The following is a 19,614-nucleotide window of genomic DNA, read 5'->3' as shown; positions in this document are numbered from 1 at the left end:
AATATATCAGAAATTTTGGCTGCTGCATACAAGTTTATGTTAATATTTTCTTTAGGTAAAATAAAATTTCTTATGGAAAGTATCTGATAAAATTATTTGTGCATTCTTATGAGGAAGATATGTATTTTAACCAGTATTTTACTTATTTTAATCAGAATAATATACAATGTGAAAGGTCTGCACATTAAATCAGTAATAGAACAGAGATTAGAAGTCCTGTCTGAAATGCACTATATCCTGCTAACAGTTTCCACATATGGCACTTAATATTTCAGCTGAAGCAATCTTACACAGAGGATTTAAAAACTGATATCACTTGGCCTTAAGAACCAATCAGACACTCTTTATTATTAATGCAAAGTTTGGAAAGGTCTAGGAAAGTATAATCATATTGTTTCAGGAGTTAACAGCATCTCTTAACTGATGCAAAATTGCAATGACATAAATTATAGTACTTCAAAAATCACACAAGTTCTTGTAAGTCCCAATTATATAGTGATGATAGTATTCCCTTTATTTAAACTACAGCAGAAAAAATATTCATCAAGCATAGCACAAGTCAGTACATGTATCACTAAATATAAATCTCTCATCTTTGCTCACTTGCAGATTTCTCATTGGAGATCTTTCAGACTCTGAAAGTGACATATTTGAGCAGTTGAAAGAATGGGACACCAGTTCAACAGAAGAGCAGCAAAAGGCTTTCTGCCATGGGATAGAACTCATTCCCTGGTACGTGTTGTCCATCAGGGCTGACGTCCATCAGTTCATGCAGCAAGGGGCGACCGTCATTCATTACGACCAGGAGACACATCTCTCAGCTCGCTGCTTCCTCCAGCTCCAGCCTGACAATAGTACTTTGACTTGGACAAAACCCACCACAGTTTGCCCTGCAAATGCTAAGGCAAAACTGAGTGTGCTGGGCAATACTGCTGAGCTTGGTAAATACCAGTTTCTTGGTAATACTGGACTGGTGGAAGGCTTTTTGGACTTGTTTTCAGCCAAGGCTGTATATATGGGGCACTCAGGCATTGATATGCACACTGTGTGTGTTCAAAATAAACTTTGCAATATGTCCCTTGAAGAAAATGGTATAACACTACTTTATGGACTTCAGACTACTGATAATAAGTTGCTGCACTTTGTTGCTCCAAAATACACTGCCAGAATGCTGTATGATGGATTGCTGGAACTGACTAAAGCTGTAAGAAAAATGAGAAGATTCCCTGATCAAAGACTACAGTGGCTACGGAAACAGTATGTCAGCCTTTACCAGGTAAAAAATGCTGCAATTCTCTATAAAAAAGTTTAAAGATATCGACAGCTTAATGTAATGCAATTAGTTTCCATCATAAGTAAGATTAGATTAAAGATTAACACTAAATCTCCAATTTTGTAGCACGGATTAAGCAGCAAGATCTGATTCTCCACACAAGGTTATGTCAAACCTTGCAAGTTTCCAGTACACTAAGGTTAAATTTTTTTTCTTACAAAGCTCTTCATATATTTGGAGTTTTGAAATAAGTATTTTATTAAGGAAAAAAGCAATGACTGTAGTTTAAAAGGGCACCAAAATAATGAGTGATAATAGTTAGGGCCAAAAACATCCCCAGAACAGCAAACAAAATAGCCCTGGGGAATTCACTCAGTAATCAGAAATTGTCTCCTCTTGATGTTTCTTTCATTGGTTCCTCAGAGATCTATATTATTGCTTTAAAAATGTGTCCTTATTCTCCTTGTTTTGTTAACACTGAGAATCTTTGTAGGAGGATGGAAGGTTTGAAGGCCCAACCTTGGCTCAGGCTGTTGAGCTGTTTGGAGGCAGACGATGGAGCGCAAGAAGCACAGGCACGGGATCTCTCACCAGAAGCACTGAGAAGCCCAATGTGCAGAGAAACAACACTCTGGGAATCAGTACAGCTAAGAAAAAGAAGAAAGTACTCATCAGGGTAGAATATTTTGTTATTCACGTGTTTTGTTTCCTCCTTGCAGTCACTGTGTAGCTGTGTTCTGAACCAGAGAAAAGAAGTTTGATGATGATGATTTTAAAACTGTTTATTGTCATTTCAGGTTTGATGTTTATTATTTTCCAATAGTTTGTTCTTATCTCATGCTTGCAGCGTTGTTAGGATGTGTAGGTGCCAGGGCTAACAGAATGGGACAGAATCTTCTTGCAGCCTTTAGGTGCTACCTCCGTATAAAGATAAAATACTGGTGGTGATAAAAATCTTAACATGCAAAGTGGTGTCTGGAGGTTGGTGTAATTTTTTTTAATCCTTTATGCTTTCATGTTTCGAAAAACACTACCATTGTTATTCCACATTGCATTAGATTGCATTTTATCTTGTGTGGGTGACAGGAACATGACCTAGTCTGACAGTCTCCTCTTTTCCTGGACAAAACTGCTTTCAGCAATAGGCAGGAGAGAGGAAAATGCAGGACTAGCACCTCTATGCTACCCACATTTTCTAGTGGGCAGGTAGAAGGATTCTCAAATGACAAGATCCATCCTCTTTAGGGCTCCAGTGCAACCGTGAAATAGTGTAAAACCAGCTGCAGCATTCTAGAGAGGCACAATCATTATCTCTGTGTCGTGTCAAACTGAGGTAACACCTAATGGTCCCATGCTATGCATCTGTTTAAGTTGTCTCTTTTCTACTGTTGCTGGCCTCACAGGAGTCTGTTTTGTAAGGAATAGCTGATTTATCTCATTATTTTGTTACAGATTGTGCTGAAATGAAATGCAAATAGTAGGTTTGGGATGTTTATTACGTTGCTCATTATTTTAGGGTGAAAGTGGAGAGGCCACTGATGATGAAATGGCAACTCGGAAGGCAAAAAGCTGTAAGGAATATCGTAATAGAAGTGGTTCAGATCCTCAAGATATTGATGAACAAGAAGAACCAGGTAAATATATTGCTTCAGTACTTAAAAATCTGTCAAGGTTTTGCTCAAAGCCTTTTTATGCAGATATTTTTTGTAGTGTTAAAAATAAACTCATAAAGCTACTTTTGCAGTTGAAGCTCCAAATCTGTGAACTCTGAAATTAATTTCTTTAGTTGTTCATGATTGTTCTTTCATTTAGTTTCAGCAGCATTCCCTTTCTATTCAGATAAAATACATTTGTTATGTTTTTCAGTACATACTTTTTTAACTGTTTTGGGACAAAGCTGGAATCCTACTAGTGTTGTACTATGTTTTAATGAATTTTTATATAGGTCTCCTTGACAAAAGCATTTTTATTGGGCCAAATGTAATTGTGATGAAAACTTTGTTTTCTCCTTAGATCAAAATATTATTATTAATGCTTCTCCATCTAACAACCTTCCATCAAGAAGAGCTCACTCTCTGACAGCATCTGGACCTCCCAACTTAGGAGCCACATCATCTTCACCAGCAAGACCAGTCTCCTCTCCTGTAATATCATCAAGCAAAAGTCAGTCTAGGTAAGGGCAAAATCCATTTGATGGAAAAAAGAAAAGAAGCTACAATTACTTATTTATTATCTAATGTGGGGTTTGTGCCCAACTGGCAAAATCTGACAAAAACAGCACCAGAAATGTCATTAGCCTATTTGTAGACAACTAAAACACATTGTAGCAGAACACAGTACATTTAAGCTGACAGCTGAGGTTCTGAGGTTTCTCAGCATAAATAATTTCTACCTGAGAGAGTAATAACCTGTGCTGACATTCCTGGTGATGGCTGAAGTACTATCTTGGGAAATGGAGGAACCAATTTGGAATCTCTCACAGGCGTCTTTTTCTTGAACATTCATCCTTTTTGTGCCACTCAGGCAGTGTAAAAGGTTATGCTGTTGCAATATATGCAGTATCATAGTGCACTATTATATTCATGCTATAGATACTAATTGTGATGGTAGTAGTAATTACAATATTAATAATAGTTCAGAGATGTGGACAGTACTTTATAGCATACAAGAAGACAGTCTCTGCAGAGGCTTTCCAGTGCCTTTCTGGAGAAGGATTGCTGAAATATCATTATGAATATGAATCTTGGGGGTTCCAGGAGAGAACAGTAAACAATAGAAGGGATTACTGCTGCTGATAGAACATTTTATTTGTAGAGACATGTCTTGTACAGTGGTTTCAGTTGTGTATTTCTTGGGTATTGTATTTATACTTAAAATAGTTGGATTTGGCAACAGGTGTGATTAGTAGAGTCACCTGTGGACATGTGTGGTTGGGTTAATGCTGCTTTGTGAGCCTCTGTGTTCCTTTTGTTTTCCACTGTCATTCACAAACTTGGATTTGTCTTGGTAAGCAATTTTTTTTTTTTGTAATGGTGAGAACAGCTTTATTTTACACTGAACTGAAGAAATACTGCTTTACAATCTCTAGAAAATTATTCCATGTTTTGCAAATCTACTTTTTGCTTTTATGCTAAAATAGTTGTTGTCTCTAAATTAGATTAAAAGGTTCAATGGAGAACTCACATTCCCTGGAAAAGGACAGCTAATGTTCATTTAAATCCTCTCAGGCCTGGGTTTCTGCATGGATCTGCATGTAGCTAAGCACTGTGGACCTTCCCCAGTTACCACAGGTTTTCCTTGGCAACATTGCCTGGCACTTCCACAGCATCACTTTGCAGAGCAGTCCCAAGTTTACTGTGACCCTTCCTGACAGAACTTGCTCAGGATGTACCTTATGACTGTTTCATCTGTCCTGAAGGAGTCTTCCTAAGAACAGATTTACATATTTGACCCATTATCTTGACCCTGTTTTAATAAGCCATTAAGAAATTTGGAGCACTGGAGAGAGTTTTATTCTGAGCCCAAGTAGCTTGCAGCTGCTTTTGTCATTCCTTCAAAGCAGATGGGCATCTGATGAATTTCCAAGTTCCTTAGAAATCTAGTGCTGCTTGTGAAGTGGAGGAAGCAGGAGGATGGTTGATAGCATCCTGGGACACAGAGGACAGGATATGGAAAACTAGAGATGGTGGCTATTTTGGGAAGAGAGAGTAAACCTCCTCACTCAGCAGTCAATCCAAACTGCTACTAAGTGCAATTTTGGTGGTTGGTGATGATGGAGTTTACTTGGGGATTTTGCCTTTTTTATTTAAACCTTTTGTTTGTATTGTTTTCCCATTACTCTGGAAGATAATCTTTAGTGGTCAGATTGGGTGAAATGGTGAGCCTTTTCTTCTGCTCTTGGTCTCCCATTTGGTACTCTGCAGTTCCAATCTGTTTTCTGGAATCTAGAGGCTTTCCTCATCATGGTTTATTTTTCCTGTCTTATAAAAATGCTGGGAATTATTTTAACTAAAAAAGTTTTATGCAGTATGTCAGTACTTTCCATAGTGATGTCAAACAAATCCAATATTATCAACTAAAGTAGATGGTATTTTTTAATACTTTTAAATCACATTTTGTTTTCAATTGAATGCATCCATCCCATGCCAGGAGTGAACTCAGGAATCTGGTCCAGCGTATTTGTGTAGAAAGTCACCTGCTTGCAGGCATGTCCTTAGGAATACTGGACAACAAGCTGGTTCTGTTTTTCCATCACAGCTGTCTGAACTATTTGTACTGAGCCTGGTGGCAAAATTCGTAGAAGAATGGATCAGTATATTTGAACATTACAGAGCAATAAAATCTGACATGTGATCTGATATTTTGAAGGAAATACTGTAACTTGTGCAGTTAATTATGGTTCAAACTAGATAGTTCTTGATATTTGTGTTGTTGCTTAGATCCTGCCCTTTTCAGGGTGCTGTTCCTGGCAGATCCCATTCCTGTAATGTGTGTTCATTGGTGTTTAGGCCCAGGAAGGGGCTCAACATCTCAGCCCCTCATTGCAAGGTACTCCATGTAGTTCACTAAGGACTTGTTCATACTGCTCAAGTAAGGCCTAACTGTACTTACTAGTGCAAATCCTCTAGAAGCCAAAGATTTTGGGACATGACTTTTGGAAATGTGCTGGTTCTACTTCAAAAATGTTGTTCAGCTGCACAACTTAGATTAATGATTGCAGTTACAGAACAATCTGTTTTATTATTTTGTCTTCAATGGACCTTATACACAGCCTGCATTACAAGAATCTTGGCATTGTTTTCTTTAAAGGGAAAATAAGTGCTTTCATGTACATCAGGCCTTTTTCCGCATGAAAAAAGTTATATTATTTAAAAATTTAAATTAAGTTTTAAAATAATATACATTATTCATTCTGATAAAGTTTACAGTTGTCTTGAAGAAAAAAAATAGCTGCTATAAACCAAGAAGGTAGAAAATATCATTATGCATCTTAGAAGATGGTTCTTTATTTGCTTCTTCCAGATACTGGTAATAAATGAATTAAGAAGAGCACAAATAAACTGTTAATATGTTAATGCATAATATTTCAGTTAAGTAGAAGTTTAATGTAACCGAACTAGAGCAGTCTTTTTTTGATTTAGCACATGGAGCAGCAGTAGCTGGCATGGCCGTGTCAAAGGAGGAATGAAAGGATTTCAGAACTTCATGGTGTCTGATAGTAACATGACTTTTGTGGAATTTGTAGAGCTCTTCAAATCTTTCAGGTAAAAGATTTTTTTTTCTGTACTAATTTTTCTTCATTCATCCAAGTTTATAAAAGAGCAAAATTTGAATTTTTCTGTTCTTTTTGCAGTGTCCGTAGCCGCAAGGATCTGAAAGACCTTTTTGATGTTTACGCTGTGCCTTGCAATCGATCTGGCTTAGAGCCTGCTCCACTTTATACTAATTTGAAGATTGATGAAAATAGCAGTGGATTCCAGCCTGATTTAGGTTTGTTAAGGAGAAAAATGCAATTGTTAGACTACTGAGCAGCTTCAGTTATTTCACTTAATAAAATGTGTCTCAGTCAGTCTCCTTATCAGTTACAAGTGTAAGTAGAGGACTGCTGCCATGCCTCCACTAATACTAGTTAGTGGGCTATAAGAGAAAAATGAAGGGAAAGAAAAATATTCCAGCTTTCCATTAGCCAGATATATTTGTAACTGGTAATAGCAGAGGAATAAAACTTGTTGCTGAATGGCTGAGCTCAGGGATCTGTACAGGTTGCAGGAGTCCTGGAAGGGCTAAAACACTGAGCAAATATAGGGAGGAGAAATGAAGAGGCTGTGCCCTGTGTCCCATTTGGCTGTTTTTTTCTTATCTACTTTCCTAGTGGATATGCTTTATGTGGGATAAAGGGGAAGGAAGCCTCTGTCCCCCTTTACATTCCTCAGTTACCATAATCTAAGTCTGGGATTTTCGCCACATGTAAAGAAAAGTCTTTCTGCCAAGCAGCTTGTGGGGAGGGTGTGGAACAATTGGCATATGAGACTGGAAGAAGATAAAGGGCAATTGAACAGTAAGGGTGTGGGGTTGCACACAGTGAAGGAAAGGCTTTGAGGCTGTTTGTGGTGATGAGATGGAGCAGGAGAGTCCTGGGTGTGTAAGAGGCCGTGGATCCATGTTAAAGGTTCCAGGATTTTGTTCAGAGTAATTGGATACTTGTAATCTGCTCACATGCATGCTTAATTCTCTCTTTTATTAGTGGGTAGAAACAAGATGATTTTGTTCTAATTTACTGCTAAAACACCCAGTGAGATACTTGTGTGTATTGTATACTAGATTATCTTCTATACAGGATATGTAATACACATAATTTGTTTAGCTTATACTGTTATTTCCTCATTTTTCTTTTAAGATTTGTTGACTAGAAATGTTTCAGACCTTGGTTTGTTCATTAAGAGCAGGCAGCAGCTATCAGACAACCAGAGGCAAATATCTGATGCTATTGCTGCTGCCAGCATCGTAACCAATGGTACTGGAGTTGAAAGCACATCACTGGGAGTGTTTGGAGTAGGAATCCAGCAGCTGAATGACTTCCTAGTGAATTGCCAAGGAGAACACTGCACCTATGATGAAATCCTCAGTATTATCCAGGTCTGTAATACAAATATCTTGCAATTCCTTTTTACTAGAACTCCAGTTACTTCCATTTTCCCCATTAACATTGTGTGTTGTTCAGAATAGCATCTGTGTGGGTATCTCCTTTCACACTGATATTGTCTCTACAGTTTACTTGAATTTAAAATTTAATACTATCCTTATTTTGGACTAGAAAATTGTATGGATGTCAATAAATATATCCATTAAAAATGCAAATAAATAGTTTTATTAGCAATGTGTACTTTAGCAGAGAAGGGATGTCACCACCTACAAAAAGTGTTAATGACATTTTTTTTTATTTTTTCTTTGTCTGGCCCCATATTTGATTGAGCATAATCTTACATTGGAACTTTAAAAAGCACCAGTTCCACATATTTTTGTTTTATTGTAAAAAATCTTCCAGAGCAAACATGGCCACTTTATTCCCTTATGTACCATGGCTGAAGATTTTAGAAACTGTGTAGAAAACTTTTTATTCCTTCAAATTCCTCCATGTGTAATTAATATACTCAAAAACTAAGTCCCTTTTTAACAGTTAACAAAGGCTAAAAACTATATATAAACTACCAACATGTAAGATAGAATTGCAGAGTTTAAAAGACAGAAATTCTAAAGAAACTTCAAATTGGAATATCACAACTCTTGTTGACATGGTGGTATGTTGTATTTAAGCATATTAGATAGGAGTAGGACACCTGATCATGAATCTTTCTTAATTGCAATTTAATTTAATTCTCAGCTTGGAACAGGAGGTTGGATTAGGCAACATCCCTTTCAACCTGAATGCCTCTTTGATTTATGATTATGCTTTTAGTATGTTTGTGTAGTCATTTGTAAAACACAGTTTGCAGGCACCTGAGTATTTTATCCACAAAGAGACTGTGTTTAAATACTGTTTAGTGCTATGAGCAGACTACATATAAAAACATGACAAAGACATGTTTCTAAAATTTTTTATTATTTACATCTTTGATTTCTTCCTCCTCGTAGAAATTTGAACCTAGTGTGAACATGTGCCAGCAGGGGCTGCTATCTTTTGAAGGATTTGCAAGGTAATTACTTATGTGCTTTTATATATATATATATGTATGTATATATAAAAAGATGATACCAGTGTATTGATGTTTCTCAGAGAGTCACAAAATGCTCATCACAGTATAAAATTTCCTCACATCTTCTCACTTCTAGATTTTTGATGGATAAAGACAACTTTGCCTCCAAAAATGATGAATCACAGGAGAATGCTGAGGACTTGCACTTTCCCCTCTCATATTACTACATAGAATCTTCACACAATACTTACCTTACTGGCCATCAGCTTAAAGGGGAGTCCTCAGTGGAGCTGTACAGCCAGGTATGCAAGATTGGATTGTTGTGTAGCTTTCAACATGAACTTGTTTGTTTTACTGGCAAGTTTCAGGAACATGACCTTTTTGCTTTGAAAATCTAGATGTCCTAAACCCCTGCTTGCAAAACGTTGGAAAACATGATGTGTGGGAAAGCTGCCTGTAAGCACAGTTGTGCTCAAATGCCTTTTCTAAAGCAAAAAAATGGGTTTAGTTTGAGATTCATAGCATTTAGACACCAGCCGGTCTGACCCAACCTACTAAAATTAGACTTTCCCACAGGAAAGACTGATCTAATATTTTAGTTCATTCAGATGTCAGAAACACTACTGAGATACTGTACATTGCACTGCAAAGACTAATTTCAAATAGAACTATAACTTCTAAAAACGTTACTTCTAGGAAAATTTTACAGTTTTTGCTGATTGGGGAAGGAACAATTTCTCCCTTGGGCTTTCAGTTCTGTATTTGTTTGTGTGTATATTATATATATATATATATTTGTATGTTTGTGTGTTTACAAAATGCTGGAGAAAGCATCAAACTTCCTGGCAGCAGTGTTTTCATTATGGTGAGAGTTAATGACTCATCACTGAGAATGGACTCATCTGGTGTCCCCTATGCTCCTTCACCTCAGGCTATAGGCAGAGAGGTGAGGCTGTGTTAGGAAATGCTGAATAACACAAATGCACTGAGTAATGCAGTTGCAGAGGTTCCTGTACTAGCACTGCACAGTGATCTTAGTATTGTGTTGGTAAAAGATGGGAAGTGAGATAGAGATCAACTGCCTTCACAGTTTGCATGATTAAGAAAAGCTTCTTCCTGTCCCTCCAGTACTTGTTGCCAGCTGAAGGGGCACTTTTGTCTGGCTCAGTGTGTCTGGGTCTCAGAGAAGTGGTGGAGTGCCAGCTATGGGGACAACTGTCTGAAATAAAATTATTCAGGTTTTGAGTAGAAGTAATTTTTTCATTGTTCATGAATGGTTTTGCTGGAAATGGTTTTAATTTTTGGGATCTTTCTATTCAGTAAAATATTAGCTTGTAGTACAGATGACAGGCATGCTAAATGCTGATCGCAATAATAAGCTGGGCTGCCAAAAGATGGATTAGCTCATCTCTTCCTTCATCCTTCCTCTTTGCTTCCTTAGTTTTCTAGCAATGGTTTTCTAAAAGAAATAAATGAATAATTAAAAAATTGATGAATGAATTGATGGCTGTAAATAGCTTGATATAATTGATTAACATGGCCTGGAACATTTCCATTGTAACTATTCTCATAGAAGTTTCTTAAGACTTCATTTTCAGACTATCTTCTATTTATAAATCTAATAATAACAAAAAAAAACCAGCAAACAAACTGCAGATGCTTTCTCCATAAGTCGTCATGAGAGCAACCTGAAATAAATTGCCATGCTCCTTTATAGTGGTTTTGCAGGTAAAAATATGGAAATGTTTCCCTCTCTCAGAAAATTAAGCTATGCAATAAGAACCACCTGCTGCAAACAGATTCCATGTGTCCTGTATGATACCATGAATTTCAAAGCTTTATGGTAATTCTCCCAAGAATATACATGCTTTGCTTAATTTTCCCAGTCTTTTTCAATGGGAAATAAGGAATTCAGTTAGGGAATGGAGTTAGCTGGGGGCTGTACATTCCACGGACTGTTCACTTCACAGAGATTGCTCTTTCCAGCAATTTTGCTGAATCACTGGGCTTTCATTCAGCTCTGCTTTGATGGCATGGTACTGTAGCTTAGATGTGCTTACACTGTTCAATTGCATTTTAGGTTCTTTTACAAGGCTGCAGAAGCATAGAATTGGACTGCTGGGATGGTGATGATGGGATGCCTATCATTTATCATGGGCACACTCTTACTACAAAGATCTCTTTTAAGGTATGCTGATAATGCATGTAGAAGCAAAAAAAATGAGAAGTTATATTTTCCGTAACGAAGGGGGAAAAAAATTGCCTACAAGAAAAATAAAAATTCTAACGGGCTAAATTCTAACAGAATATAAACTATAGATTATGTCAGACACTAAATTCTCAGCGGTAAATATGCTTTCAAGTTAGTTTTTGTAGCATATGTAATGTGATTTTCTGTCTTTTTGTTGGTACCTAAGTAACAAAAGTGCTACCACCTGTGTTGTAACAAGTGGTAATGCAAGTGTGCTTGCATTACTCTGTGCTTTCAAAGCAAGATGCCAGCTTGCTTTGAAAGCACAGAGTGGCCTCTTCCTTCTTACAGAGGAAGGCAGATGTCTCCCCTCTCAGCTAGCAGTAGGTTAACTGAGAGCTGCAGAATGCTGCTGTGCTCTTTCAATGGCCTCTGTCTGTCTCTGGCAGGAGGTGGTGGAAGCCATCGATCGCAACGCGTTCATCACCTCCGACATGCCGGTCATCATCTCCATAGAGAACCACTGCTCGCTGCCCCAGCAGCGCAAGATGGCCGAGATCTTCAAGGTGGGCCCTGCACTGTGCTCAGGTATTCCCAGCACGAGCCCTGGGGCTTTCCATAACACATCACCTGTTCTTGATATTTCAGAGTGTATTTGGAGATAAGTTGGTGACAAAGTTTTTATTTGAGAGCGACTTTTCTGATGATCCCATGCTGCCTTCCCCCAGTCAACTGAGAAGAAAAATCCTGCTTAAAAACAAAAAGCTGAAAGCCCATCAAACTCCAGTGGATATATTGAAACAAAAGGTACAGTCCTTCCTTAACAGCTAGCAGTGAGACCCAACTCTTGTTAGAAATAGTTTATTTGTGTTTGAAGTTTTTGCTAATCCCAATGTACAGCAGAATAATCTAATGCACATTCATGCTTGGATAACTCACAGTGAATTCCAGTGCTTTCAGATAAGTAGACAACAGGTACAGTAAATTATAGCGACAGCTTAACTAAATTTTAGTGTCTGTTAATTTTATAAAACTTCATAATATTATGATTAACACCACATGCCCTGTGTGACAAATATAAATAAATCTTTTTCTCTGAGATTTTAACATTTACTATTCATGTTTATTGAGAAATAGTCATATGCATTGAGTATGTGTGTGTATTTACAGTATGTAGTCATTTTTGGTAGAGTTCTGCTTTGTTTCTTTTTTCAAATTCAAGCCAGTCAAATACTTGACTTTTAATTGACTTTCTGTGGTAGACTCTGCTACTCAAATGGTGTTTATTCCCATGTGAGACTCTCTTTGATTTCTAGAATTTAGGGCTACATCTCAAGTAGCCTTAATCTAATAATGTCTGTTGTTACTCAGCAGTTCAATTGAATCCTTGAAAACTAATTGCCATTACTCAAAATGGAAACACAATTGCATTAGACTTAAATTCTTGTTATCAGATGAGTAAATCACATTGATCATACCCAGTATATAGATATTCTCCATCTTTTGAAAAAGTATTTAACTGTTTCTGAAACAGCATCTCTCAGACTGGAAAAAGATAGTCTTGAATGATGTGCAACTTTGACATATTTCCATTATTAATTAGGTTTCATATCTAATTAAGTGTTTTTCTTGCAATGCAATTTCTCTTTATGTTCAAACCCCCAAAGTGGTATTTTAGTGTGATCTTAACAATCTTACCTATTTCTCACTTAATATATTCAGTGCTAGAAACAAAACAAGATACAAACATGAAAACTCTTTTTCTCTTCAAAAGTACTTAGCAATGATGTAGTGTTTCTGTTGTTGTAGGCTCACCAGCTGGCACATTTGCAAGCACAGGCTAACAATGGTGCTAGCAACCCCACACCCACCAATGAAGAGGAAGAAGATGAGGAAGATGAATATGACTATGACTATGAATCTCTCTCTGATGGTAACTATATTTATTTCTTTTTTTGTTTTTTACAGTGCTTTTGTTAGAACTGTAATAATAAGATGTGAATATTCTAGTTCAGGCATGAGCTGGGTAAGCAGTGTCTGCATGAGTCTGAAAAGGCTGAAATTCTTCAGCTGGTAGAGAAGAGGGGTAAATAGGAAGCAGGTTTACTAAGTCATGAAGTGGTGGATTAAGGGAAGCACAGAATGTTACTCGTTAGATCTAGCAAGTGCTCAGTAAAGCAAGTGGAAGATCAGTCTAAAATAGGTAAAGATTTGTTTGTGCAGCTGGTAGTAAACTTCTGGAATGTGCTGCCTTGGGAAATTGCAGAGCCAAATAGCATCAGCATATTAAAAAAAAAGGATTGGACAAATTCATGAAGAGATGTATAAGCAATTGTTATTGGTAGCAGTATTTGGTCCAACATCCCTATTATTCAGTGATTGTGGTTGTTGGGGCGGTGATTAGTGGCTGGTTGCTCTGTTGCCACTTTCAGAAGGAATACTGGGCTAGATGGACAACTGGTCTGACAGAGCTGGGGATGTTCTCCTGAGTGAGCAGCTTCACTCACTGCACTTTTCATTTTGCTGGGGACCCATTTAAGTTCTAGGTGCTATGTTCAGAGAAGATGTAAGGCTTGAGCATGTCCTGCAGCACAGGGTTCTTTCCAGGTGGTCTCTTGTTTACATCTCTTGTTTCTCTGTTTAGTGATGTTAAAAATAGGCACAAAATTAACAAGTTCAAGACTCGACACTGCTTGTGGAATAGCAGTGTTATTTATGAGTTTGATATCAGTGCTGCCTTCAGTTGCATTTTGCCTGAAAGTTGGCCTAGCTGGCTACTTGAGCATACTCTTTGTGAGCAACAGGGTGGAGATGCCGTAGATGTAAATTGCAGTGAAAACTCAAATCTTTGCTAACAGATTTGCAAGAAAATTTTGCAAACTGATTGCAGTAAGTGACTTTTTAGCACTGTTCTAGTTAAGAGGAGGTTTTAAAAATCTGAAGCTAGCAAGAAACATTTACACCTTCCAGTATGTGAAGGAATCTGCAGCATGGTTTATTACTTTATTACAATGATTATTCTTTGAAGTCTTTAATTATCTTAATATTTTGTTAAAACTAATCTAAATAATAGTCTGTAAACGATATAAAAAAGATTCAGTTTTATTTTTCTTACTGATACTTTTTTTTTTGTGTAAGGCTAATAGTTTTACAACTGACACTTAATTTTCATATCTCTGGCTCTAAGTCTTAATTCCCTTTACTCTTATTCCCTCTCTGACTCGTTTTCCTGTAGCTGATGTCCTTAATGCTTCTCCTGCTCCTAACAGCCAGGAAGGTAAAAGCCACTTGGTTGAGCATTTTAACTGCATGAAATCAGCACTGCATCTTCAGCCTGTTCAATGTGACAGTGTGAATATATAGCTTCTACTTCATATTATAAATGCAAGCAGATATTCTTACATGGCATTGTTAACTGGTCAGGAGCTGTTAGAAGCCTGCATGTGTGACACTTGTTATGCATAAAAGGAATATGGTCAAAGCATCAGGATTATCAAGAATAAATTGAAACCATTCCTTTTGTGACAGCTGTAACATTTTGAAAGACCACATCATTATGAGGCATACTGTTCTCTGAAAAATATGTAGCTTTGAAGAGGTACTTCTATAGATGTAAAAAATACTTGTACATGATGAAAGTAAGGAGAGGAAAGCCAAAAATTGCTGTACAAAATGTTTACATATTTGATGGGGTTAATTGTGCTTGGTCTTTGGCATTTTTTTGTCATTCAGGAATACCAGTTATTTTCAGATGGCAAACTTAATTTATTAGATGGTTTGGTTGTAAAGATCTTCTGAGCACAAAAGGATGGGCTTTAAAGGAAAGGCAGTGTCTTAACCAAACCGAAGCATAAAATTTTTAAATAGAGGGGTACTACTAGAGGATGATGCTCTGACCAGTAAATGCATTATTTTAGCATCTAATTATTCATATAAGATTTACAACACTGTCCACAAATATTGTTAATTCAAGTTAAATTTCCAGTTGAAATTGTTTGGCTTTATGTTTATTAAAATCCCATTAATTTTTAGATAATATTCTTGAAGATCGACCTGAGAATAAATTATCAAGTGATAAACTGCAGTTTGAATATAATGAAGAGACTGCCAAACGGCTAAAGAAGGCTGATGGTGCTACTTACAATAATAAAGGAAAGGTAGTTCTGCTTTTTCCCTCTTTCTTCTCAGCTGCACTTTTATATATAACCAGGTTCAAAAGGATTTGGACAGTTTAGGTAACTTAGACATGAGATAGCAAATGCAATTTAATGAAGAGAAACAATAGAAAGCATGGACAGACACCAGAGAAAATAGCCTAAGTAGAACAAATGCTCAACATACTGTTCAAGAAATGTCCTCAGAGGTTATAGTATATATAGGCTGCTTGGCTGAAAATTAATATTGATGGAACTGAAGATTTCATCTGAATCTTCAGCATCTTTATGCTTCAAAATAAGTTTAAAATACTGCACTATGGTATCAGATAATCACAGCACCTCTTATTAAATCATCTGGAAAAAGAACCAGTGTATTGCTGTTTAGTGTTTTGTAGATTCTTCTCAACAGGGATGTGTTTGTTTTGTCTAAATGTTTGTAGAACTGACTGAATAAGGCCTTTATACACTACTGCAGAATCAGTAACAGGTATTGATCAGAAATGTGCACATGGGAGGGAGATTTGTTAGGTGAGAACAGAAACCATATAGGAAGAAAGTGATAAAATATTTCAAAGACCTAAGTAAGATATGCAACAGTCCTTCTGCATTCAGTAATACTGTTATTAAATGTTCTTGGTATTATCACTCAGGTTTACGACATGGAGCTGGGTGAAGAATTCTATCTTCCACAGAACAAGAAGGAAAGCAGACAGATAGCCCCAGAGCTATCAGATCTTGTCATTTACTGTCAGGCAGTAAAGTTCCCTGGTGAGTACACTGCCCTGTTTTATTGCTTTAAGCTGTCTAACTCCTGGAGACTTTATGTTTATGTTTTGAATTAGTTTTAAGTAGTCGAGAAGGTTCTTTCTTCATGATTTGGTAGTCTTCATAATAGCAGCTCCTGGCTGAGAAGCAGTGTTCATAAATTATGTGAATACATACTGTTTGTCATATTAAAATGTTTACAAAAGTGAAATTTGCCAGTCTTCACAACTTAGACAACTGCTTCACTGCCAAATGCCAGATGACAGAAAGCGTTATCTTAAGAGCTCTGAGTTTCCATGTAAGGACCTACTGAATTAAGAAGGAGAATATTCTTAAGGCCTTGAAGGCAGAGTGTGTCACATTTCTTTAAGTGACCTCTGTTTAGTGTGTTTCACCTTTGCCTCCAGCTGTATTTTCTGTTCTTTCCCAAGTGGACAGGAGAGGAGCCATTTGCAGGGGTAAAGCACCTTTTCACAGGGTGAGTGAGGGCAGCTGCTTGCAGACTCTCACTCAGTCTTCATGGAAGCAGTTATGGAAATGAGAAAATCTTCTTCTGTACTTCTTCTGTATTTCTGAAGAAATAACTTTTGCAGAGAAAAGGAGGGGGAATAACTGAAGAGATCACTGATAGGCACTTGTTCTGTACTGAAATACAAGGTTGGGTATATTTTGGCTCATACTATGTACATAAATACTTTTAAATTGGGAATTTATTGTTTATTGATATGTTTAATGTTTTGAATGAAAAATCTGCTCTTTAGTGGAATGGTTCTCTGTGGAAAAATTAGCGATTCTGCCAAATCATGATCTTACACAAACAGAACTTTAATCAGATTAGAGAAGCTAACCAAACATAAAATAGTGTCAAATAGGCAAGATAAACATGCTGAAAAATGGACAGACATTCTTTTATAACTTCAAAAATTGTAGGTGTCACTTGTAAAAATAATGCCTTCTAAATATCCAAATCTGATACTCTTTTTAATGAAATCTGCAATGAGATATATTTCAAGTAAAATATTTTCTTTTAAGGAAAGATATTCAAGATTAAATGGGGATAGTTTGGGTTGTTCCAAGCATTTTGACACATAAAAAATTCTGATGTTCTAAGAAAACTTTGAAGTATTTAATTTTTAATGTAATACTGGTTATTAAAGAAATACCTGCTTTCCTTCTCAAATTTCTTCTTCTTGCTCTAAAGGGATCATGAATAGAACAATTAAGAAGATTATCTCTTTTCACAGATGAACACATAAAGCTGTAGAAATTACTTTTCCAGTGAACTCTGTCTCCTTTGAGACAAATACTGCCTCCTCTGGAGGAATGTAGGCTTCCATGGCCACCATGCCACTGATTGATTGCTGGAGAGCACAGATGTGGTGCAGTTCCCTACCCAGTATTGCCCATGAATGATGGAGCAAGGCTGCTAGATCCATAACTGTGAGCTCTAGTGCCTGTGTTCCTAACCAGCTCAGAAAATGCAGGAGTTTTGGAAATAGGGAGGGTAGAATTCATGTCAGTGTCTGATCAATTGTGTTAATACTTTATTTCTTCTGTCTTCATATAATTTTGTTCTATGTTTACACTTGCTTGCATCCCTAAATGTTAAACACTGATTTGTGACTATAAAAAAGGACAAGGACCATAATGTTCACTTACCGTAACCTACTGGGTAACACAGACTTCCCTAAGTGTTCCCTGGTCAAAACAGAATTTATCATGTGTAGAAAATAACATTTCTTGCTTATAAAACCTCTGGTAACAAGGAACCCACCATGGCTCTTGTTGTTTCTGTGCTCCTTGGCCTAACAGTCCTTGCTTAACTTGATTTCCAGTGTGTTGGATATCATTGCACCATTATCTGGGAGGCTGGAGGTCTGTTCTCTTGGGTCACCCAAGCTGAGGGCAGTGGAGCACCGCTGAGCACTGCTGCTGGCACATGGCTCATCCCCTTGGTGCTGAGATCCTTACACAATGAGTAGAGAAACTCAGTACATGAGAGCAGGATTTGCATGATCAAGTGGAGGGGGCAGGGAGCCACCTGCGCTCACCAGCATTAAATTTGTCACCATCATTTCCATCATATCAGATTACTTGCCCCTATAATAGCACTTCTCAGGAAACTAAAGTGAACATAAAAAGGGGCACCCTGCATATGAAAATGCTGTAAATTCCCTTTTAAGGTCTGCAAACCTGCAGACTTTCTGTTGGTTGGAAACACACGGTGAGAAGGTGGGAATCGCAGCTTAACCTGTTATGTTAGCGTGGTGAGAGGGAGCAGGGCAGGGAAGCTTGCAATCCTCTGGATTGAGTCCAGAAGCAGTAAAGCACTGTGCTTGTGTCTAACACATGAGAGGGGCACTGAATTCTGTAACTTGAAAAACATGGCACAGGGGTTGTAGGGAAACACAGAACATTTACTCTGACGCTGTGGTAGTACAGTAGGATTTGTGTACAGTATGGTGGAATCTGAGCTGATCCTGCTTTGACCAGAGTTGGACCAGATGACTTCCATATCCTTGTCAACCTCTATTATTTTGTGATTTGATGATTCTGTGAATTGGTAAAGCTTTATTTTGAAGTCAAATTTAAATTGGAGTGAAAAATGGAGCTTGTGTGTGGGAAGAGACGTGTAACATGCAGAGCATGGGAGAGACTAAAAGGAAGCTGCCAGCTGCAGTGTGCCCTGTGGCCATCACGCTGGGCTGTCAGCCCTGGGGCTCTGCACTGCACTCTGGTGATGTATGAGGTCAGTTTGTTTCCTCAGTGACTGTCTCCACAACAGGACTTTGAAACTGGATCTTACTTGCCAAATCCATTTGATCCATTCAAAACTGGATTTAAATAGTGCTGGAAGCACACAGTGCATAACTCCTCATTCTCCAATTCAATTCATATTCCTTGATCCCAGTTTCTACCATCTTCTGTGGTTTATGTGTATGCTTTGGCCCAAAGAGACAATACATCTCCAACATGGAAAACATTTATGTATGTTCTGAATTTTACTAACCCAAGCAGTTCCATTGAAACTGTGTGCATAATTTTAGTAAGTACATGTACACATGCCATAGAGATTGAGAGCTGAAAATTTGCAGCTGTGGGCAGACTTAAATCAGAAGAGGCCAATGTATCCTCTTGGTGATTTACATTTGTGTTTGAAATATTAGTATTAAATCCAGAACTGTCTTTAGGCAGGTGTGAATTATTGTAACTTAAGGTGGAAAGTTTTAGGAGTCACAGTTAGGCATGTAACAGTGTATTTGCTTTGTTACATTCCATATCACAAATACATCTTGAGTTTCTGAGAGCATCCCACATCTCACTGCTGTGGGTGCCAGAATAATTATTGTGCACTTTAATTTTGATCTGCTTTGTGCTCTCTCCAAGCCAACAGAAAAAAACTGACCTTAAGTGGGATTAAGTCTGTTTACTTCACCAGGATTCAGGTCATGACTTTTAATGATTATGTTTCTAGAATGCACAAGTTTGAATAATAGCTATACTAGAGCTTTCCAGCTCTACTCCTAGTATGTA

The 19,614-nt window shown here is 37.4% G+C and overlaps 1 protein-coding gene across 2 annotated transcripts in view; it reads left to right on the top strand.

Moving 5' to 3' along the window:
* The window catches only part of PLCE1 (phospholipase C epsilon 1), a 137,244-nt gene that overhangs the window by 103,132 nt on the left and 14,498 nt on the right, over positions 1-19,614 (top strand). The window contains exons 8-23 of one of the 2 annotated variants that reach the window (XM_058029093.1): positions 610-1,276; positions 1,767-1,949; positions 2,790-2,907; positions 3,287-3,446; positions 6,415-6,537; positions 6,627-6,763; positions 7,671-7,909; positions 8,906-8,967; positions 9,104-9,269; positions 11,048-11,155; positions 11,608-11,724; positions 11,807-11,965; positions 12,968-13,091; positions 14,394-14,435; positions 15,191-15,315; positions 15,966-16,083. In XM_058029093.1, coding sequence (XP_057885076.1) covers positions 610-1,276; positions 1,767-1,949; positions 2,790-2,907; positions 3,287-3,446; positions 6,415-6,537; positions 6,627-6,763; positions 7,671-7,909; positions 8,906-8,967; positions 9,104-9,269; positions 11,048-11,155; positions 11,608-11,724; positions 11,807-11,965; positions 12,968-13,091; positions 14,394-14,435; positions 15,191-15,315; positions 15,966-16,083 — 2,648 coding nt within the window. The remainder of the gene's footprint in view (positions 1-609; positions 1,277-1,766; positions 1,950-2,789; positions 2,908-3,286; positions 3,447-6,414; positions 6,538-6,626; positions 6,764-7,670; positions 7,910-8,905; positions 8,968-9,103; positions 9,270-11,047; positions 11,156-11,607; positions 11,725-11,806; positions 11,966-12,967; positions 13,092-14,393; positions 14,436-15,190; positions 15,316-15,965; positions 16,084-19,614) is intronic. The other variant, XM_058029094.1, reaches the window with a different exon arrangement.

This window comes from Melospiza georgiana, chromosome 8, assembly GCF_028018845.1.
Source record: "Melospiza georgiana isolate bMelGeo1 chromosome 8, bMelGeo1.pri, whole genome shotgun sequence".
In the NCBI taxonomy this organism is placed as follows: domain Eukaryota; kingdom Metazoa; phylum Chordata; class Aves; order Passeriformes; family Passerellidae; genus Melospiza; species Melospiza georgiana.
The sequence above is the reverse complement of the archived record's forward strand: the minus strand, read 5'-3'. Positions and strand labels throughout refer to the sequence as shown.